We start from the raw sequence: 23,560 nt of genomic DNA, 5'->3' as shown, positions 1-23,560 counted from the left end.
GCATCTGCGAAGTATTGAGCAGGCACATCTAAGCACACTTCATGCAGTGGTGGAAGACATCCACGTGTATGGCGGGAGTTGTTGAGCAGTAAAAGAAAAAATAATAAAGTTATGCAAAAGAGGATTTTTCATTTCAGACTGATGACATATCACTAGGATATACTATCACTTTGTGATTAGTGATGCATGTGATTATTGACCATAAAGGGTTCATCTATTCAGCTCTCATCATTGTAGCTGCAACGATGGCGACAGCTGACAGAAGGTTTAAAGGACTTTCTCAGGAAAACCTAGATTTATTTATAATGGCTCAGACAACCTTAAAATAAAAATTATATATAATATACAATAACTTGTGGATAAATCATGCTAGTTTTCATATGGGTTTTATTGTTTTGATTTGGCAGTTAGTCAATCTATAAAGAAAATACAGTAAAAAAAAAAAATATATGATTTGAAAATGTACAAGAAACTTTATTTAAGAAGCAATGTGTATTGTGTGGATGAGAAATTGAGGTCAATACAAAGAATTTGCACTTATAGTAAAAGAAAATGCAATGAAATGCACTAAAAGAAAGCAAAAAACATAGCACACTCCAATGTATACAGCTTCAGGTTTGTTAGGTGCTCCTGGAATTACATAATTCAATTGCCCCCAAAATGTTACCTGCAATAGCTTTGGAAAAATGCATGAAGTTTCCTGAGGGAACATGTGTTATGGGTAGTCTGTAAACCATCATTATATGGCATTAAGTGGCCTGGAATCAGAATAAAAATCTTTAAAAGGGGTTGTCTTAGAAATTACATTTATATTCATAATTCCACAAAGGTGTAGGGAGCAGCACAGGCATGAGTGTCTCTCCTATCAATATGAGGGGATGGGAAATTCTGGGAGAGGTGTGGGTTACCGAGGTGGGACCCACACAATTTCATTAAATTTCACAAACAATATAAAAAAAAAAAAAAGTGATCATGATATTGTAAGTTATTTGTACCGCTGAATGTTGCAATCATGTTTTAATGTGATACCCTCATTCTGATCTGGGAGAAATGCAGAACAAACATTTTATAGTGTAACAAAGTATCAGTCTATACTCTTTAGTCTGGACAATAAGCCTGGGGCTCTGACTCCTACGGATCAGGGTTGCAATCGAGTTCTCTGATCTTCGTTAAGCGTGAAAAAAAAAATAGGAAAATATAGCATTTTAAAGTGTTTTTTCACTTCCTAACAATAGACCGGTCTGGTTAGTGAATGTCACCATATTTATTTTTTTTTTAAGAATGTTCCCGAGATAATCACTTTGATTATGAAATCTGTGTGTGTATACATATATTGTTTTTTATAAGGCTACCATATTGTTAATGCCATGTTGTTACATATAAGCAATGAAGTTTATACAACAGGTTGGGTCCTATTTATTTTTAAAGATGGTCAGGCTCAATATATTTGTTGGGAAATGTATGCTTGGCTGTGTTATTAAAGGGTTGAATGGTATGTTTTTTTTTTTAAATTGGCCTCATGGCAAAATATATCAAAATACTAAGAGAAACATTATTTTTTTTATTCAATCCCCCAGTGCTGTTGCTCATTCACTACGACCATTACAGCCAATCACTCGAGTCAGCGGGGTTATAAACGTGCCAAACATTACTGCTTAAGCCATGATTGGCTGCAGTGGTCAGGCAACTAATGTACGGAACATCTATATATACGACTAAAGAGCACCAACCAGAGTAGTGGTGATTGAATATGTGAATAATGGTTATTTTTTTCAATACATTTTTGTTATCCTACATTTCAAAAATACCCGACAACCCCTTTAAGCTCTCCCTCAGTGCAGCTTTTTCATTAGCAGAATATATAAACGGTCACATTGCTGTTAACAGCACAAATAAATGTCTGAGATCTGCTGGGATTCATTTCTATGTGCATTTATAACTTCTAAAAGGTAAATTCTATCCTGAATTGGGTTATGATTTTTTTCCAGGGGATGGGTTGGGCTAGAATACTTTCTCTGATTCATGCCATTACCAAATTATCAGCCACATGTCACTACAAGCCCCACTGGCCAATCATTGATCTTATGAAACTGCAGGAAAAAAAAAAAGTAAGTCCTCGACTCTTTGGGGAAACACGGCCTTTTCACGATACGACTCGCCGCTTGAGATGAAAAAATAACTGCGGACCTGTGTAAAACCACAGATACTTGTGCCACATTAGTAACTCTCTGCTCTGATGTAAGTATACATGCCAGGTTAGAAAGATCTCGCTTTTCCCTCTCATCCCACTTTTCTACTTTTGGATGGAGTTACACTTTATAAACAAAGGTTTGAGATTTTTTTTTCTTTTAAAATACTGGACATTAAAATCTTTCTAATGAAAATAGCCAAAAGTTTGTCAATTTTATCACGCCTGAATACTTTCAGAATTGTTATATAGCTAGGCAACATCATTTCAAGCATAAAAAAAAATAAGTCGGAATTTGGCGAGTTCCAGGTCGTATTTCTAAAATGCTGAAAATCTATGTTGGATTGGTAAACTCTTCTCCTTATGAAACATGCATTTCTGAACGTAAAAGCTGAGGACACTTAGTGGTGATTCAAATGTGCAGCATGTGTCTTTATTCTGAAGACTTCAATGTGAAGATGAGAGGCGATTTGATTGCAGATGCTTACACTGTAACGGAGCAAATCAACCATCGACAGAACCTGAAAGAGAAATACGAACGCATTACTGGCTTTTATCTAGGAGCGTTACTGTTCCCCAATAACGAAAAGGTTCTTCCTAAATTCTTTGCCTCCCAATCACTTTTGCAATCTGCTTCATTATAAAATACACAACGAGCTAATCACTAAGGCTGTGTGCCCACGATGCGATTTTTAAGCGTTTTTGCCGCGCCCCATGCATTCCTATGACATTCCGCACATGCTGTGCTAATGCTGCGCTTTTTTCCGCGGCGGAATCGCATCGCGGCATGATCTTTCTTTTGTGCGGAATCGCAAAGAATTGCCGCAATTCCGCACCCATAGGAATGCATGAGAATCGCTTACTTCCCGCATGTGGCTATGCCCACCATGCGGGAAGTTAAGCGTCTCATGTGCGGTTGGTACCCACGGTGTGGAGGAGAGGAGAATGTCCTCCAGGCCCTGGGTACCATACCCCTGTAAAAAAAAGAATAAAAAAATCGGGGTATATTTACCTTCCGACTTCCCGCGCTGCATTCCCGGGCCTCAGCGTTCCCAGTAATGCCTTGCGGCAAGGTCCTGTGATGACGCGGTCTCGCGAGATCGCTATAGTAACGCAAGACCAACGTCATCACAGGTCTCGCAAGGCATCGCTGGGAACGCTGAGGCCCGGGAATGCAGCGCGGGACGTCGGAAGGTAAATATACCCCGATTTTTTATTTTTTGTTATCATTTTTAACATTTTATCTTTTACTATTGAGGCCAACCTGTCAATCACTTTCCAAGCGATGCTTCAAATCGCTTGGAAAGTGCTTGAGAAAATCGCGGCAAAATCGCTGTGAAATCGCGCGGAAAAAACACGCTATTTCTGGGAAGGAGTCCGGTTTTCATTGTGCGTTTTAAAACGCTACGTGGGCCCATAGCCTAAATGTGTTTTTGTTTTTTACTTCACTTCCTGGGATGTTTTGTTTGAGAGGATTCTAAACCGAGGCATCATCAGGAGGCGGCATCCATCTATTACCCAGCCTGGATCCGGACATCAGGGGCAGTGCTGCTTACTAGGTTTTCGTCACCTATGAAGAGGTCTTGAATTCATGGAGCTAATAAGTCGTGTGAGACACAACTGATGTGTTGGCTGATCATGTACAACTAACATTGGCTTTTTTTTTTTAATCTGTCACAGAATGCTATTTTCTTATTGGAGGTCATTAGGTGAGGAAAGCGCATCACAGCCAAACAAAAGAAGTATAATGGAAGCTTACCAGTGCAATCCACAAAACTAAATATTCATCAATGAAACTGTTAAAATACTGATTGAAAAATAAAAGGGCAGGTCCAATAAAAGCTGTATCTTGCAAATGCATTTCACTTTTCGTCATATGGGCAACCTATCACAAAAACATGGAAACATTGAAATTTATTCTGTATTCAATTCTGCAATATAACAATACAACTACTTATAACCAATCCTGATGGGCATACCAAAACTATAAAATGAGTTGTCGAAGAATCTAAGGTTGATGACATATCCATCAATATCAGATTATAACGAATGCAAAACCCTACGTTGCCCCTTACCCCTTAATAACCCCCCAGTGTCCCTCTCCATAACATCTCCCCACAGTGACTTTCTCTAGAATATCCCCTCCAAAAAAAAAAAATCACTGTCCCCCAATCACAGTGCCCCACGGCATAATATCCACCCATTCCATAATATACCCCCCCTTCCGACACTAAGCATCTCCATAATATCCCCCTTCCCCAACATTGCCCTTCTCCAAAATATAACCCCCCCCCAAACTGCCTCTTTCCATAATATTCCCCCTACACTGCACCTCTACATAAAGTCCCTCCACCCCACTGCCCCTTGATATACTGTGGCCGCTTTCACAATTCCACCCTCACTATAAATGTGGCTTGGCAATAACCCCAATCCTCACCATGCCCTCATCTAAATTGTCAGCAGCATAATGACTTCATCACACTATTGAAATTTGGGGAGAGGGCTGACAGATACTCTGCTGCCCTAGATCCGTCGTAAATAAATTTTAATATAGGAAGGAGGGAGCGGCGTCTCCTGGACCACTCTGCAGACCGGAGCAAACCCTTTGGCGGGCCGAATGTTGTGCAGGTCTGGTGTAGACAGAGGAAGTGTGTCATCCACACAGTGCCCCCACCAGCCAACCAGAGTGTACCCCCTTAGTTCCTCTGTATGTGCTCGGCAGAACATATACATGTTTGATTACAACACAAATAAGGGCTGAGCTGTCAATATACTGACTTAATTCTCAGAAAATACAAAATTCTTACCACTAATTTGTTTGTTACTTTGGCAGAAACACATCCAAATGCAAGAATATAAAGGCATGGGTGCTTTTCAAACAGCTGGACAGCAGATTTCTTGTATATCATAGTAGCCAGAACAATCACGCTTCCAATATGTAACATTGGAGATAATACACTGGTTCCCTAAAATAGAAGCGGAAATAAGTTAGACGGTGACACTGCATAGGATTCTTCAAAAGGCGAAGCACTGCAATGTATCAGAATTTTAAAGGGGTTAACTGGTGAAAATAAGTTATCACCTATCCACCAAATAGGCGATAACTTAACAGATTGTGGACTGCAGGGACCTGAAACGATCCGCAGAGTAGGGCACTTCATTCCCCTCTTAGAATGGAGCAGAAGTGGGGACATCTGACTGATGCTTCCATCACTGTCTATAGGGCTGCAAGGACACAACACTACAGTGAATGGATAGTGGCGCGCTGCTGCTGCATTCCAAGGGTATGAACAGTTGCCATTCTTCAGAGAGATGAACCCGCTAATTGTTTCAAAATGGAAAAAACCTTCAGGAAACACTGGATTCTTATTTTCTATAGTGCCTTTACTATTGGGCGGGTTTCTGGGTCGTTTACTGACGTCTTTTTTAATTTCTGACCGCTGGCCTTTTTTCTATTGTTTTTGGGCGTGTTTTTTTTTTTTTTAAACAGGTGTTTTCCAGGCATTTTTCTCAACTCTATTCAACATTGTGAAATCAACCTTGCTACCCCCCAAATCTCACGACTGCGGTGATGGGTAAGAAATACTGAATACATGAGATATATTTAACTAAAATAGCATATAAAAGTATCTGCCTCCAAAGGGAAGTGGGTAATAAACCATCTATCCCACATATACATCCATATTGGGGTAGAAGCTATAGTATGCAATACTGGCAATAAACTAAAATTCCCCTAATATCTGCCAGTGGCTTATAAAGTGTCAATGCATTTGGAGATATCGCTTGTGGAACAAGAGATGGGTGATAAGGGCTAGTGCAGGGCAATGGCCAGTGTTGTCAGACGTCTGCCTTCCCCATCACGCCTTTCACACTTCTTCAGGATGCCTTGTTGAATTATCTTCTATTACAGGTTAGGAGTACTAGATTCTGCTTTGGGACATTGATCAAGGGAACTAGTCTGATTGCTGTCAATGGAGTTAGGAAGCAGTTTTTTCCTAATAAGCGGCAATTCGCATCTGTATCATGAGGTTTTTGTCCTCCTCTGGACCAACAGGTCAGACTATAGATTTAATTTGATGGACTTAGACCTTTCATCTTTAAAAAGTATCAAACTATGATCCCTTACAGAATGGACCCAGAGCCAGATGCTGGAGAGCCTTCATTTGGTCTTTGCTGCTCTATTGACATCTCTACAGTGGGTAAGTCAGTCACAGATGTCTGAGATGTAGTGCAGGTAAACCACAGCAGATGGATCGCTGCCTCGCTGAGTTTAGGCAGGGCGGCATTTTATTTAATTGGTGTCACAGCAGCATCGTCCGCTCTCCTAACCGATGTGTCATGTCTAGTCAGGAACACATACAGAAGCACGGAAATTTGAGAAAACGGCGGTTCTGGAAACAATGATCAAAGACAGTAGTACATCCGGAGATGTATCGGGCCAAGCATCTTCTCACATCTTCAGGTCACATTTAGCCATTGCCAAGTTTAGAATACATCTATGAACTATGTTTAGGGTACGTGCACACAAAATATTTCCACTACAAACTTCCTGTCATGGAAATGGGGTAGTTCAGTGAAATCAAACAGCAGATTAAAATCTGCACAGCCGTCAACGTACATGCAGATCTTCTCCATAAAGTGTGCATGAGCACTACAAAACTCTCCAACCATGCGGCTACTCTAACATGCATGGCAGCTGCCTTAGTGTGGGCCTTGGAGGTCGGCGAGCTGACCTAGCTGGACTCTTGGGATCAGTGACGTTTGTGCGGTGGGAGATATGCAACATGAATAAGATATCTAACCCTTATGTCATGTTCTGACTATTCATGTTTCTCTGCAGTTATCATTTGAGTGAGAATACTGTTTGGCATTCCTGGCTATGTTCTGCCATGATCCAAGAAAAACAAAACAAAAAAACAAACTTTGAATCTAAAATTGCACAGTTTGTACTTACAGCTATGGTTGATCCATTCTTTCCCACTCCGCCTGTGAAAATAACTCGAAAGTAATTGATTGAGGAAAATATGGTGCCAGCAACAGTGCAGAACGCAGGAACAAGTTTTGTTTGTACATTCAGGACGGGGATCTTTGAGACAAAAAAAAAAAAAAAAAACGGAATAATCAACACGGGACTTAGTATGATTTTCAATATCGGTAAGCCTTAGGCTATGTGCACACGCTGCGGATTCTGCTGCGGTTCCGCAGCGTTTTTAGCCCTGCGGAAACGCAGCAGTTCCGCAGACATGCTACAGTACCATGTTATCCAATGTCATTTCAAATCCGCTGTGCTCACGCTGCGTTTTTTTCTGCGTGGTTTTGCTGCGGTTTACAAACCGCAGCATGTCAATTGTTTGGGCGTTTTCCGCAGCGATTTCACAGCTTTAACATAGTAGAGGTGTGAAACCGCAGGGCAAAACCGCAGGCCAAACCGCAGCAAAACCGCAGGTCACTTTACCTGCGGATGAGCGCGGAGAAACCCGCAGGTGAATCTGCAGCGTGTGCACATAGCCTTATAGCGATCTAGCTCCATATGAAGTACCCAATCTACAACATGGCATAAAGATTCCCTATTTAGTGCTAAGCTTTTCCAGGAGCTCATGCGCAGAATTCAGGCTGGTGCATAGTGCACCAGTAATTTATAAATACAGGGGGCAAAGTAGTACAGCTGCAAGTGCTGAAATTGGACACTCAAAAGACCATCCATACAATGTACTGGCACATTTCAGTTTATGCGGTTCCTTAAAGAGGTTGTTAGGGTCATCATTTTAAAAAAATATGTTGGGTCCATCACACAATCATTTTATTTCTCTGTAAAAACCATGTAACAGAACAAATTCTCTTTTGCAACAATTTTAAAAATCGCTCCAATGTCTAGATCTATGGCCGTTACGTAGCAGTTATGGCACCCCTGCTGCTCTCCACCTGTCAGAACCATCCTCCTCCGATGCTGGAGGTCTCACACGCTCAGTGGTTCTGTCACACAGCCTCCTAGATTCTCCTTTACATGGAGGAGTGAATTCTGTGGATGTACTATATACAGAAAGGTAAAATCTGGCTTCTTCTTGCCCAATACTGGACACATTACTTAGCCATTCTGAAAGGGAGTGAAAAAACAAACATTGGGGATGCCATAATAAGTAGGTAACAGCAATAGCTGGCAAGCACAGCATCAACATGAAAAGTTGTATGCTATATTTCATTCAGTGCATTGTTTCTATGGAAAACACGGACAAGTTTTCTATGTTGCAATTTTTAATTATAAAGTCCATAAAGTAAATATTTAAAGATGAGAATCACGTTGCTAAAATAAATGAAGAACATCTTAGAGGGGCTCTCTCAACGTCATCCTGTTGAGTGTGTTCGGTCCAGCAGCGTCGTTGACCGCTAACCCGAACAATGCCCTCCTCCAATGATGCAAGCAGAGGCAGCTACACCTCTGCACTGGAGCAGCGCAGTGGCACTAATGCTGGCCAGATCATGAGCAGCGCTTACAAGTGCTATGGAAAGAGCTTGTAAGAGCAATGCATATTTAGCCACTGCTCTTGGGAACAGATAGGATTTTGAATAAGAGAATTGCAAAGTTAATTGTTTTTTGAAGCAGTTTGCAATTCTACCCAACTAAATTGATAAACATGACCCTTTAAAAGTTTACAGGCACAATACCAACAATAGGAATTAAAATAAACTTTTCATGCATCAAGACAACTCAATAAATGTATCTAAAATGGTTTGTTAAAAGGATACATGTCACTACTAGCCAAACATACTTGTACACTTTTTTGTAATACATTATTTTGATCAGTTAAAATGACTGATTAAATCAGTTCTTTGTAAGATTTTTTTCTATAATTAGGGACGGTTCTTCTGTGTGCCCACTATGCTGGGATTGTAAATCTACCTGGAATATGAATAAGACCTGCCAACGTCCTGTTAAGCTGACTTTTTTTTTTTTTTTTTAAGCTTGAAGAGGTTTTCCAGGATCAAAAAGTTTTCCCGAAACAAACCCTTTAAGATTTTTGTAATTTACTCACAATGAAGGGAAGTCAACAACATGCCATTCAGGACAGTGTAATAATCTGTGCAGAACGTATGTGCACAAACACAGCACACGGTAGCTGGATCCATGCAGCATAAAGGCCAGAGAAAGGAGGGCAGCGCATCAATCCAGATCCCCAGAGTGCACCCCACGAAAAAAACAATTACCTGCAATCATGGGATTACAGCAACGGCAAATGAAAAGAATAATGGCAAGAATTTAATTTTAATGATTGATGTGATTTGTGACATGTTTATTAACAATGAGTTCATGCAATTGTTAAGGTGTCGGATTGCAATCTGAGTAAATGCCTAACAAGCCCTTATTGAGTGAAGGTCAAATGAGAAAAGGCATTTCAAAAAGGAGTTGTGTAGCAACTAAATTGCCCGTGGACACTAGGCAACCGAAGTATTGTTGCAACGATACAGAGAATTAAAATGGGACAACATCCACATGGTGAAATAAAAATATTAAAACACACCCAACAATAGCAAAAGTATATCTCATACACACATTGATGTATAATATGGATGACTGGGCATTAGTGATGAGTGAGTACACTCGTTCCTCGGGTTTTCCTGAGCACGCTCGGGTGTCCGCCGAGTATTTTGGCGTGCTCGGAGATTTCGTTTTCGTTGTTTTACGGCTGCTGGTCAGGCTGAGTATATGTGTGGAATTCCCGAACTAACAGGCATTCCTCACATGTATTCATCCTGTCTAGCAGCCACAAATCATGCAGATGAGACAACGAAAACTAAATCTCTAAGGCTAAGTGCACACATACCGGAACTCTCGCGGAAATTACCGCGAGAATTCCGGAATTCCAGTCCGCGGGAAAATCGCATTTTAAATTCCCGCGATTTTCCCGCGGAAAAACTAGCATTTTGCAAGCGTATTTAGCTTGCAAAATGCTAGCGTTTTCCAAGCGATCTGTAGCATCGCTTGGAGAACTGATTGACAGGTTGGTCACACTCGTCAAACATAGTGTTTGACGAGTGTGACCAACTTTTTACTACTGAGGCCGCCTATGCAGCATCAGTAGTAAAAGATAGAATGTAAAAAATAAAATAAAAAATGGTGTTATTCTTACCTTCCGACGTCCCGCGCATCCGTTCCCAGTAATCCTTTGCGAAAATGCCCGCAATGATGTCCGTTCTCGCGGGATCGCGATGTCTCGCGGTTATTCGCGATGACGTCGCGCGAATGACCGCGAGACTTCGCGATCCCACGAGAACGGACACCATCGCGGGCATTTTCGCAAAGGACTACTGGAAACGAGAGCGTGAAGAGAAGCGGGAAGACTGCGCGGGACGTCGGAGGTTTTTTTATTTTTAAATTCTATTTTTTACAGGGATATGGTACCCAAAGCCCGGAGGACAATCTCCTCTCCTCCGGACCGTGGGTAACATCCGCAAATGTTCTGCTTACTTTCCGCATGGTGTGCACAGCCACATGCGGGAAGTAAGCGGAACAATGCATTCCTATGGGTGCGGGATCGCCGCGATTCCGCAAATTAATGAGCATGCTGCGTTTTTTACCGCAAAGCGATTCCGCCGCGTTAAAAACCGCAGCATTAGCACAGCATTGCGGAATCCCATAGGAATGCATGGGATGCTTATTTTTCGCGGCAAAATCGAGCGGTTAAAACCGCCGCGGAAACGCGAAAAAAACGTCACGTGTGAACTCAGCTTAAGCACCCCAAAATACTCAGATCACCAGAGCATCAATGCTATTCGCTCCACACTACTGGGCACTATAATAGACAATACACTGGGTCCAATAACATTTATGGTGGCAGAGATGGTAAACGCCATTATGCAATGCATAAATGCAGCTTTTAAGAATATTTCATTATTCTTTTTTTACAAACTATTTACGGTAATTATTGTGACTAATACTTGACATATTTTACATCATCATATGGATGTTGTCCCTCTTTGATTCTGAAAAGGTTGTACAGTTGGTGGAGGTGTACCTCTAAATCAGCGTTTCCCCGTATTGCACAGGCGATTAAATCATGAATGCATCAGAAATTGCCACAGGTTTTCTCTCCTGTGAAATGTTAAGGAAACCCTAAAATCATGACTTGTTGGGGGTTGTGAGGACTGGATTTGGGAAACAATGCTCTATACACCGAGGTTTAGTGTAGTGGATACACTGAACTATTGTTAGTGCATGTGGTTCACTATCACATTGCACAGCGCCAGCTCTGGCTACGTTAACACCACTTCATTGCCAAACTGTTGCGGCAGTGCGCAAAGTTTTCCTGTCCTGAGAAAAGCTGCCTAATCAGTGGTGGGGGCAGGATCACAGAGATTAACCTGACTAAAGCCCCCCGTCACACACAGCGATCTCACTAGCGAGATCGCTGTGTGACACTTATCAGCGACCGGCCCCCCTGCCGGTATCGCTGATCATGCTCAAATGGCCTGGACATCTTTTTGATCGTTGGTCTCCCGCTGGCCAGCACGCAATCGCTGCGTGTGGAAGGCGGAAGACCAGCAAGCTGGTAACCAAGGTAAACATCAGGTTTCTAAGCGCCGCGCCTAGAAACCCGATGTGTATGTTAGATACCAACGCACTGGTGCAGGGAGCTGTTAGCCAAGGTAAACATCGGGTTTCTAAGTGCCGCGCCTAGAAACCCAATGTGTATGTTAGATACCAACGCACTGGTGCAGGGAGCTGTTAGCCAAGGTAAACATCGGGTTTCTAAGTGCCGTGCCTAGAAACCCAATGTGTATGATAGATACCAACGCACTGGTGCAGGAAGCTGTTAGCCAAGGTAAACATCAGGTTTCTAAGCGCCGCGCCTAGAAACCCAATGTGTATGTTAGATACCAACGCACTGGTGCAGGAAGTTGTTAGCCAAGGTAAACATCGGGTTTCTAAGTGCCGCGCGGCGCTTAGAAACCCGTTGTTTACCTTGGTTACGAGCTCCCTGCACCAGCGCGCTGGTATCTTAACGTACACTGCAGGTAACTAAGCGACATGCGTCGCTTGTTACCCGCGTGTCGCTGTCCTGATTGCTGCTGACATCTGCCTGTTTCTGAGAACACTGCCTGCCTAGGTCTCACATGCACGATAATCTTTTGCTGATAAAACACTGTTAGCATTGGAACTATAATACACAGCCGAGTAAGTGATAAATCTCTGGAATAAGACTCTCATGCCTTATATTATGCTGATCTCAGATTAATTAGCAAAAACCTGCTGACATATTCCCTTTAAAGTATAAATTGCTTTGCAGCTACCTGTATAAACATATGCCTAAAGTATATGGCAAAAATACCATGTGAACATTACCTAGAACGCTTCCGTGTAAATTACTACATTGCATTTATTTTTCTCTTCCTCCCATCACTGTTTATCAGCCCTGTGCTTAGTTTGTGGCTTACACAGCTTAGTGCAGATACATACTATGGACGCCACATGACTGACCTAAGCCATCCCAGTCCTGAATTGTTTTGTCTAGTAAGCCTTATTTCTAGTTTTCACAGCCATTGTAACACGTGAGCCTTCTATTGCAGCAGGCACAATACATTATATAGTACTCTGTTCTGATATATGAGGCACTGGCACCCTGCACCTGAAGGCACTAACAGGTCAGGGGCAACAGAATGTGCCAGGATACAAATGCAAACAGTCCTAGCCCCCAATATACATCCAACATAAAACATCTCTGAAAGAACAGAGGGGGCGTTTATTGTGCTCCATGATAGAAAATACACTGCCTATGGGCCAGCATGGAGGACTCTCCAGTGCCTCTGCGCAGGCTAATAGGCGGTGTAATTTCTATCACACTGCTCACATAACCGGCTCCTGTTTCTGCATGGATGCTGGGGAACTTTTTATTTTTATATTATACAACAGATTACACACATCTAAATACATAACAAATTCGAACAGTGCCAATACTTTTGTCCACCCTCTTTTTTATGTTTGGTGTGGAATTATATCCAATTTGGCTTTAGGACAATTCTTTTGGTGTTTTTTTCATTTAAGACAAATTAAATGAAGATAATAATACCAAAGAATTCGTGTTTGCAATCATTTTCAGGAAGAAACTGAGTATTTATATTTTACACACACAGGTTTGGATTATTTATGCAGAATTGCAAAACAAATTTGGAAATAATTTTTGCGTAAACATTTTGAGAGTCCCGTAAAGCTTTCCATCTTCAAGATATAGGGCTGTGTAACGACTAATTTTTTGAACCCTGAGGTGACATTTTACGGATACTATTTTGGGGTAGATACGATGCTTTGATCGTCTCTTATTACATTTTACTGCAATGCTGCGGAGGCTAAAAAAATAAAAAAAACAAAAAAAAACACCACACCTAATTCTGGCATTTCGATATTTTTTTTGTTATGCCGTTTAAAGTTAAAGATTAGGATTCCTTTTATATATTTTGATCAGACTTTAATGAACACAGCAAATCCAAAGTGTATTTTTCTTTATTATTTTTAATGGTGAAAAAGTGGGGTAATTTGAACTCGAGCCTTTTTATATTTTATCAACTTTTTTTTTTCACTTTATAATGTATTTAAAAAGTACCCTTAGGGGAACTGAGGTTGCAATAATCTGTTCTCTTGTTATACAATTTTTTTCCCTCAGAATTAAGCGATTCCATAATTTTTCCCCTATGCTTGGTTTAAAAAAGTAACCATTATTGACTACCACATTTTTTGTTCTTGATTTCTTAAAATGTTTCTTAAAGCCAGAAAGTTGCCATTTGAATTGACTTTAGTTTTTTGTGCCATGCCAGTGATCTGCTTTTTTTCTACAAAATTAAACAAGTGAATGAACATCCTCCAAGGCCGGTGATTCCATTATTTTTGCCAGGGGTTGTATGTAATCAAGAGGAAGTTTCATCTGGCCGCTCACTTCCTTTTGGATTACTTATATGTCTTAAGGCAGGGACAGTGAAGCCAATGCTAATAGGGCGCTGGGCTCACATGTCATAATCTCACACGAGCCCCGGGAACGTGAATGTCCACACTGCTTAAACATCGAGGAGAGAGAAGAGAGTATAGGTGATTTTATTTTATTGGGGCTAAACATAGGGAATGGAAAGGGGATGTCCAAGTAGTAGACAACTCATTTAAACCAAGAATGGTGTTGCGTAATGGACTAACGTGAGAAAACATACCTTAGAGGTCTAATAGAGAATATTAACTTTGTCCACATATGCCAATACGTGATCATAGTGCCAAGAGTCAACACTCCTACACTCCTGAGATCAGCATGTGCTCAGTCCCCTGTCATCAGTAAACCTCATCTCGCACCACTTTCCATGACGTTGATGGACAGTCTTCACATTGGCCTTTTAGACCCCGTTATGGCAGGGCCTAATAGTTCTCTTGTAAGTGTAAAGCTGATAACGTATTAAGACAAGTATTGCAAGGTATTAAGACAAGTGATCAAAAAAATCCAATAAAATTAGTAAAATTAAAAAATACCAAATATTAACATTTTCTTACCACCAAAAAAGATGGTTTTAATGTAAAAAGAGTGAACAAAAAGCACACAATTGAAAGTGCTGCTTCTAGATCTACATAAGCTATAGAACAGTTATGTTATTACAACCCCGTTTGGTGAAAACCGAAAAATAAAAAACATGCCAAAAACGTAGCCTTATGCTCACATACTGCTTACGGCATTTTTTTTGTAACGAAAAAGGTAACAAGTAAAAAAACAAAAACCTTTCATATGGCTCTATAGATGGCAGAAAAAAAAAAAAAAGCAAAATAAAAAACAAAAAAAAACAACTTATAAATGGCTCATTCACGTTTCACTTAAAATAACTAAGGCAAACTCACCTTCCAGCATCCCTGAGGTTCTAGCTGCAGTGATCCTGGGACTTCTGAATTGAGCAGATATCGCTTCCGGAGCCGACAAAAACATCCCGAGAGGAATGCACTAGATCCGCTGGGGCACCAGAAGGTGAGTACACCTTCGTTTGTTTTTAAATACTAATCTATGCCTTATGAAAAATAAAAAAAAAAAAACCCATCACACAATTTAATTGTCAGATAACCCCATTAATTCAACTTACTAATAAGGTTTCTGTTTGTAAGAGGAGATGAGGGCACATATAACCTACACTAGAGACTCTGCGTTGAGAACCTTGGCCTTAGATTATGGGTACAAGTATGTTTGGTACAAAGAATGTGTAAATTACAATCAAATTTCCAATTAATTATAAATCAGCAAATTACCATTGATTGCCACAAATCTGGTCCACCGATCACAGCCAATAAGTGCATGATAATTATGAAGATCTGCACTTCAGTCACATCAATTCTGATTACATGCAAGAAGTCAAAAGACAAAGCAAATGATTAAAACATACTTTATTCTAGGTAAGTTGATCTTTGCTTAAATAGTTATTGGTGCTATAAAAACAGACTGAAGTGGAATTACTTAGAAGATGCGGATGAGTGGGCAGTTCACAATTGCGGACACGTGATGCCGGGGCGGACTGCAGTTGGTAACGGCAAAAGATTGTGACCATTATATATAGTAGTACACACGCCACACATACAATCCTCATTGCTAACAAAGGGGACAAACAAAAACAAACACAAAACTTTGGAGTAGTCCTTTAACATTATCCTACTATTTCGCTGCTGTAGAATCATTACAACTGGTTTGCATCATTTTCTATTAATTCCTGTAATATCAAGTTTGCATTTATATATAGCCAAGGCCACTAACAAATGTAATTGTGGTTTGGCACGCAAATATTTTATAAGTCATTTCACACTGTCGTAAACGTGTATTCTTAAATCAGCTGCAATCTGATCTGGAAAGGTCACAGGCCTCTACAATTAGAGTGACATGGACTATGTACACACTCTCACAAATGTGAGTACAGCCTCACTTTTCTGGAAATATTCTATCTTTTCATGGGACAACACTGACTATACGACACTTTGAAAATAGTGTAAAGTAGTCAGTGTACAGCTTGTATAACAGTGTAAATTTGGTGCCCTCTAAATAAACACACAGCCATGAATGGCTAAACCGCTGGCAACAAAAGTGTGTACACCACTAAGTGAAAACAGCCAAATTGTGCCCAAAGTGGCAATATTTTGTGCAGCCACCATTATTTTCAAGCACAGCCTTAATTCTCTTGGGCATGGAGGTCACTAGAGATCCACAGGTTGCCACAGGAATCCTCTTCTACTCCTTCATGACGACATCACAGAACTGGTGGATGGTAGAGACCTTGCACTCCTCCATCTTCCATTTGAGGATGCCCCACAGATGCTCAATAGGATTTAGGTCTTAAGACATACTTGGCCAGCTTCCTTAGCAAGGCAATGGTCATCTCAGTGGTGGGTTTGGGGTTGTTATGCTGGAAGAGTGCCCTGCGACCCAGTTTCTGTCGGAGGGGGATCATGCTCTGCTTCAGTATGTCACCGTACATGTTGGCATTCATGATTCCCTCAATGAACTGTAGCTCCCCACAGCCGGTAGGAATCATGCGGTCCTAACCACAACACTCCCACCACCATGGTTAATTGTAGGCAAGACACACTTGTCTTTGTACTCCTCACAATGTTGACACCACACACATTTGACACAGTATGAACCAAATTCATTTATCTTGGTCTCATCAGACCCCAGGCCATGGTCCTAGTGATCCATATCCTTAGTCTGCTTGTCTTCAGCACAGTGATGGTAAGCTTTCTTGTGCATTATCTTTAGAAGGGTCTTCCTTCTGGGATGACAGCCATGCAGACTAAATTGATGAAATGTGCAGCGTATGGTCTGAGCACTGACAGGCTGACACCCCACCCCTATAACCTCTGCAGCAATGTCTACAGTCATGGCCAAAAGTTTTGAGAATGACACAAATATTAATTTTTACAAAGTCTACTGCTTCATTTTTTCTAATGGCAATTTGCACATACTCCAGAATGTTATAAAGAGTGATCAGCTTAACAGCAATTACTTGCAAAGTCAATATTTGCCTAGAAAATGAACTTTATCCCCCAAAACACTTTTCAACATCATTGCAGCCCTGCCTTAAAAGGACCAGCTAACATCGTTTCAGTGATTGCTCCATTAACACAGGTGTGGGTGTTGATGAGGACAGGGCTGGAGATCAATCTATCATGATTAAGTAAGAATGACACCACTGGACACTTTAAAAGGAGGCTGGTGCTTGGCATCATTGTTTCTCTTCTGTTAACAATGGTTATCTATAAAGAAACACATGCAGTCATCATTGCACTGCACAAAAATGGCCTAACAGGGAAGAGTATCGCAGCTAGAAAGATTGCACCTCAGTCAACAATCTATCCCATCATCCAGAACTTCAAGGAGAGAGGTTCCCTGGTTGCCAAAAAGGCTCCAGGGCGCCCAAGAAAGACCAGCAAGCACCAGGACCATCTCTTAAAAGTGTTTCAGCTGCGGGATCGGGCTACCAGCAGTGCAGAGCTTGCTCAGGAATGGCAGCAGGCAGGTGTGAGTGCATCTGCACGCACTGTGAGGCGGAGACTCTTGGAGCAAGGCCTGGTCTCAAGGAGGGCAGCAAAGAAGCCACTTCTCTCCAGGAAAAACATCATGGACAGACTGATATTCTGCAAGAGGTACAGGGAGTGGACTGCTGAGGACTGGGGTAAAGTCATTTCCTCTGATGAATCCCCTTTTCGATTGTTTGGGACATCTGGAAAACGGCTTATTCGGAGAAGACCAGGTGAGCGCTACCACCAGTCTTGTCTCATGCCAACTGTCAAGCATCCTGAAACCATTCATGTGTGGGGTTGCTTCTCAGCCAAGGGAATGGGCTCTCTCTCAGTCTTGCCTAAAAACACAGACATGAATAAAGAATGGTACCAGAATGTCCTCCAAGAGCAACTTCTCCCAGCCGTCCAAGAGCAGTTTGGCGATCAACAATGCCTTTTTCAACATGATGGAGCACCTTGCCATAAAGCAAAGGTGATAACTAAATGGCTCAGGGAACAAAACATAGAGATTTTGGGACCATGGCCTGGAAACTCCCCAGATCTTAATCCCATTGAGAACTTGTGGTCAATCATCAAGAGATGGGTGGACAAACAAAACCTTCAAATTCAGACAAAATAAAAGCATTGATTTTGCAAGAATGGACTGCTATCAGTAAGGATTTGATCCAGAAGTTGATTGAGAGCATGCCAGGGAGAATTGCTGAAGTCCTGAAGAAGAAGGGTCAACACTGCAAATATTGACTTGCTGCATTAACTCATTCTAGCTGTCAATATAACCTTTTGTTACTCATAATATGATTGCAATTATATTTCAGTATGTGATAAAAACATCTGACAAACACACATAAAAACCAGAGGCCAGCAGATCATGTGAAAATATAATATTTGTGTCATTCTCAAAACTTTTGGACATGACTGTACAGATTGAGCACTGAGACTGACCCCCCCCCCCCCCCCCCTGTAAAATCTCCAGCAGTGCTGGCATCACTCATACATCTGTTTTGGAAACACAAACTCTGGTTATGACGCTGAGCACTTGCACTCAGCTTCTTTGGTCGACCATGGCGAGGAGAGTTCTGAGTGTAGTCTGTCTTGTTAAGCTGCTCTATGGTCTTGCCCACCGTGCTGCGGCTCAGTTTCAGGGTGTTGGCAATCTTCTTATAGCTTAGGCCTTCTTTCTGTACAGCCACAATTCTTTTTTTCAGATCCTCAGAGAGTTCTTTGCCATGAGGTGCCATGATGAACTTCCAGTGAAGAGTATGAGACCGTGTGAGAGTGATAAAACCCAGTTTACCACACCTGCCCCCCCATTCACACCTGAGTCCATGTAACACTAGTAAGTCACTTGACACTGGGGAGGGAAAATGGCTAATTGGGCACAATTTGGCCATTTTCACTTAGGGGTGTAATCACTTTTGCTGCCAGCGATTTAGACATTAAATGACTATGTGTGAATTATGTCGAGGGCACGCCAAAATTACATTGTTATACAAGCTGTACCCTAATTACATTGTATCAAGTGCGTTACTTCTTCAGTGTTGTCCCATGAAAAGATATAGTAATTTTTACAGCACCAAACTATTCTGCAGCACATTACATCTGAGGAGACCTTCTAGACAATAAAGACATTACAGAATACGCCCAACTCAGATATCAAAAGGTGTGCGGTCCCTCATCACAAGCTTCCAACCTAGGAGGAAACGGGAGCCATATCGTGCTTACATTGTACAATAAAGCCAGAATCTACTAATATAATAAAATATTTACAAAAATGTGAGGGATGTAGTCACTGTTGTCAGATACTGTACCTTATACGCTCTATATTTGCACCTCATGTAGGCAAAATCGACAGGGAATTGCAGATCTTGGAATTGTACAGACTTTACAGCAGCAAAATAGGGGAAAATTTACACTCGTACATTACTACAGTATATCAGGATCCGCTACTACTATAGTGGATAATGTAACAATGAATTCTTATTCTCAACCTGTGATTACTATATAATACTCCTGTGTGCTGCCTTCATTCTGGTAGCAGGAATCTGTGTCATATCTCTTAATGTATAACATACCTGATGACCATCCTAACCCCTCAGCCGTCTAGGTTACATTAAAAAAAAAAAAAAAAAAAGGATTTTTTTTTTACGTTTGTTGTAAGTTTTTGTCCCATCAATGATTTGAGTTTTGGAAACAGATAATAACCAGAAGGGGCCAAATCAGGAGGATAAGGCACATTATAGACAATGTCAAAGCAGATTTCATTGAGCTTTCGCAGGACAATATGAGACTTGTGGGTGGCGTATTTCTCTGGAAAAACAAGACATTGTTGGAAAGTTTTGCTGGAGTGCCAATCTTCATCTGACATGGTTCTTAATAACAATTTCAAAATATCAATTTTTTTGCTACAGCCAAAGTTAACCTACCCAATATGGCTGGGATATAACTTCAACAAGACAAACAGGTAACTCATGAGCGACTTTGGTTGTGTTCCAAGAACATTTTTTTTGTTTATTGGGCCACCAAATGTGAATAAAAAAAAAAAAAAAAGTACTAAAGTCTACTTGCCCACTGCTGCTGCCCCCAGTCTTTGCTGACAGGCTGCAGCATCTATGTCACACCTGCAGTGCACGTGACCACTGCAGCCAATCACTGGGCTCAGTATCCTATACACCATTCACTAAGTACATAATACTATTACTACGGAGAGGTCTCAAGCTCAAGTTTTAGGTAATTAACTCTGCCAAATATGGGAGGATATCTGCAAAATTAGTGCACATTTGAACGACATGTATAAGTCTAACTATAGCGTGGAGCAATGATGCCCCCTTTGCCCTTTAATACCCTCCAATTGTCATCTCAAACATAGAAAACTACAGGATAGGCGATAAATGAATGATCTGTAGGGGTCTGACCCATTGGCCCCCACCTATCACAAGAACTGGCGTGTTTAAGTCTCCTGAATATATGAAATGCTAGTAAGCATGTGTGACTACTACTCCATAACTTCCATTATCATTAATGCATAGTCCTAAAAGCAGAGGGCACACGTGCTCTACAGTGCTTCACTTGGGATTAAGTTCCCTGGAACGGTGGGGTCCACAGCAGTCAGGCACATTTATCATATATCCTATGATTAGCGGATGATTATTACTTATAGGTGCAACTTCAACTCTACCATTGTGAATATTTCCAAACTATTTGTCTATGAATAAGCTGTAATAAACTCCAATACAAGCTTACATTATTGAACATGACATTACTTACATGCCAAACCGCAGCATTCCCGAAACATACGTTTGCCAATGAGCGCAGTAGAACATGAACATGCCTGCGAAGCAGCAGAAGAACATCCAGTCTGGGTGCGTGCCAAGCTGGACTGCAATACAGGTTCCCAGAACCACGAAGACTGTTAAAAAGAATAAATCGATTAACACACGCAAATACACAGTACAGGTATTCATAGCTACAGTACCAAAGTCTAGAATTTACTGTGGTACCAAAGCAAAACCTGTAGCTTATGTTGGTCAACTTGTTAAGCTTTGTGTTTGCCAAGGAACAAAGGGATGAAATCTCCACACATGAGACCACAGTAATCCATAAAACAGAAGTGATACAGAAAGTAACCACTGAGCAGGTTCAACAGCAACGATCTAAATGATCTAGAGGTGCAACAAGAGACGACGATCAATAAACACATACAGTGCCATGGGAAAGTTTGGGCACCCCTGGTCAAAATTACTGTTATTGTAAACAGTTCAGCAAGATGAAATGATCTCTAAAAAACCTAAAGTTAAAGAGGACTTTTTTTTTTTACTAAAAGGCATATAGTTTGCCACTTTTTTTTTTTTACGGTGTTCATTGAAGGGGTTAACCAGTGTGACCGTTTTATAGGTTGAGTTATTTGGGACATGGCGATACAAAATGTGTACTTTTATTTACTTTTGTCTTTACGTAAAGATACCCATTTATTGGTATATTTTCAATTTTTTTAGTTTATTTTTAAATATTTTTATATTATTTTTTTTACTTAGTCTCTCTATGGAACTTTAACACTTTAATTGCTGGTATAATGCATGGCAATCCACGAGCACTGCATTATACCTGTCAGTACACCGACTGAGCTTCTTTGACCATGCTCCTTGGCACAGTCTAACAGGTTTGCCATAGCTGGCAGCCACGGATGTCACCATGACTACCTCTCGGATTGCCATGGCAACGATCGTTGCTGATCGGAAGGGAGGAGAAACCCTAGTCTTCCAAATACTGCGCTCGCTATTGATTATGGCTATTAAATGGCCAAGGGCAGTGCAGGCACCACTCCTGGCTGTGACAGACGGAGCATGGCTATTATGCAAGCCGAGCTCTTGCTGGCAATCGCATGGGCACAACTCCTGTGCCGCACACGTTCGACATGATGTTCCCATAGATAAAAGGCCGGGAACCCCTACCTGACTATGACGTATGGGTACTTCAAAGGTCATGAAGGAGTTAAAGGGGACTTTGTCAGCAACAAAGTACAGGAGCTCGTTGCAACCAAACATTCAAGTGCACCTCCGTACCTGTTTGTGTTACATCCATCTCCGCCCTGAATCCAGAGCGGTCAAAGGAAGGGTAGGAGGGTGGGAAAGGTGGAGAATGAGGGAAAACAAGCAGTTGGGAAAATGTCTTGAAGTATTTGGCCCCACTAGAAGCACTGAGCGCCTGTACTTGGCTAAGCACTCATTTTGTGGCTGACTCAGTCCCTGTAACACACTTAGGCTATGCTCACATGATGCGTTTTGCTTCTCTTGGCAGTAAAGAAGCTGCTTGCAAGAAGCAAGTTTTGCTGCGTTTTTCATGATCACAAAGTTCAGTTTTGCATCCACCACAGAAGCAAGAACATAGGTCACCCATGTATGAAACCATTTTCTGAAAAAAAGGGAAATTTGACTAAAATATTTTTGTGGAAAAAGATTTTTATTTCTGAAAAAAATAGTGACTATTCGAAACAAAAGACATTCACGAGTTCATGAAAAAATACACAGTTATAAATGTAACAGCATGGGCATGGAATTGGTCGGGATTAGCTTACCTAAGACAAGAGTATTGAGTTTGTAGGACATGGTTTACTTTCACACATTGGTAGGCCCTTGCCAATGTTTACTATGCACATATCACTAACTTAATGGTCCTTCTCAGGTGAGAAGACCAAGACATCATCTATACTTGGGGGAAGGAAATCACAAAAATAAATAGGTGTCACAAACTGCTAGACCTGCTTTTTTTTTTTTTCCTTCACTAAAAACGCAGCAGGTACTTGCGGTTTTTCTGTGTTTTTGCACTTACCAATTGCTTTCAATGGTAAAAAAGACACTGCAAAAATGCTGAAAGAAGTGACATGGTGCAGTTTTCAAAAATGCAGCAGTTTTCTAATTCAGTCAGGGAAAAAAAGAATAATGTGTGTGCATGAGATTTTTAAGATCTTAGCTTTTGCTTGTACTGTAAAATGTGGCTAAAAATTTGCATATAAAAACCATGCAGAAAAAACCATGCGCAGTGTCGAGCGGCTCCCTGATTGACACTACACACAATAAATTTACAATTAATAAATTTCTTTACTTCATCAGACAGCATGAAAATAGAAAAAGCAAGTCCACTGCCTGTTTATTGCTGCCAGTCTCTTGTATTGATGGATGCTACCTTACATAGTGTAAAGATGGCTGACTTGAAGCTTGGCCACCAGTGTCTGCCCAGACCCTCACCGTAATGTGCGCAGTAGCTACATTAGAGGAGATGGGTTAAATATAACCAATATTTAAATTTTTATAGCATAAATCAACAGTATATATGAAAATAAGAAGCTTTGTAATACATCT

General features: G+C 41.0%; 1 protein-coding gene across 2 annotated transcripts in view; it reads right to left on the bottom strand.

Annotated features, from left to right (window-relative positions):
• Positions 1–370: 370 nt before the first annotated feature.
• LOC141073698 (choline/ethanolaminephosphotransferase 1) overlaps positions 371–23,560 on the bottom strand; it is a 66,810-nt gene continuing 43,620 nt past the window's right edge. For both annotated transcript variants that reach the window (XM_073561050.1, XM_073561049.1), the window contains exons 4-9: positions 20,970–21,111; positions 15,447–15,531; positions 7,143–7,274; positions 4,996–5,154; positions 3,948–4,073; positions 371–2,709 (exon numbers count right to left, since the gene is read on the bottom strand). In XM_073561050.1, coding sequence (XP_073417151.1) covers positions 2,590–2,709; positions 3,948–4,073; positions 4,996–5,154; positions 7,143–7,274; positions 15,447–15,531; positions 20,970–21,111 — 764 coding nt within the window. In that variant the 3' untranslated portion in view covers positions 371–2,589. The remainder of the gene's footprint in view (positions 2,710–3,947; positions 4,074–4,995; positions 5,155–7,142; positions 7,275–15,446; positions 15,532–20,969; positions 21,112–23,560) is intronic.

The sequence above is a fragment of the Dendrobates tinctorius genome, unplaced genomic scaffold (genome assembly GCF_039654945.1).
Source record: "Dendrobates tinctorius isolate UK_male_01 unplaced genomic scaffold, ASM3965494v1 ptg000312l, whole genome shotgun sequence".
Taxonomy (NCBI): domain Eukaryota; kingdom Metazoa; phylum Chordata; class Amphibia; order Anura; family Dendrobatidae; genus Dendrobates; species Dendrobates tinctorius.
The sequence above is the reverse complement of the archived record's forward strand: the minus strand, read 5'-3'. Positions and strand labels throughout refer to the sequence as shown.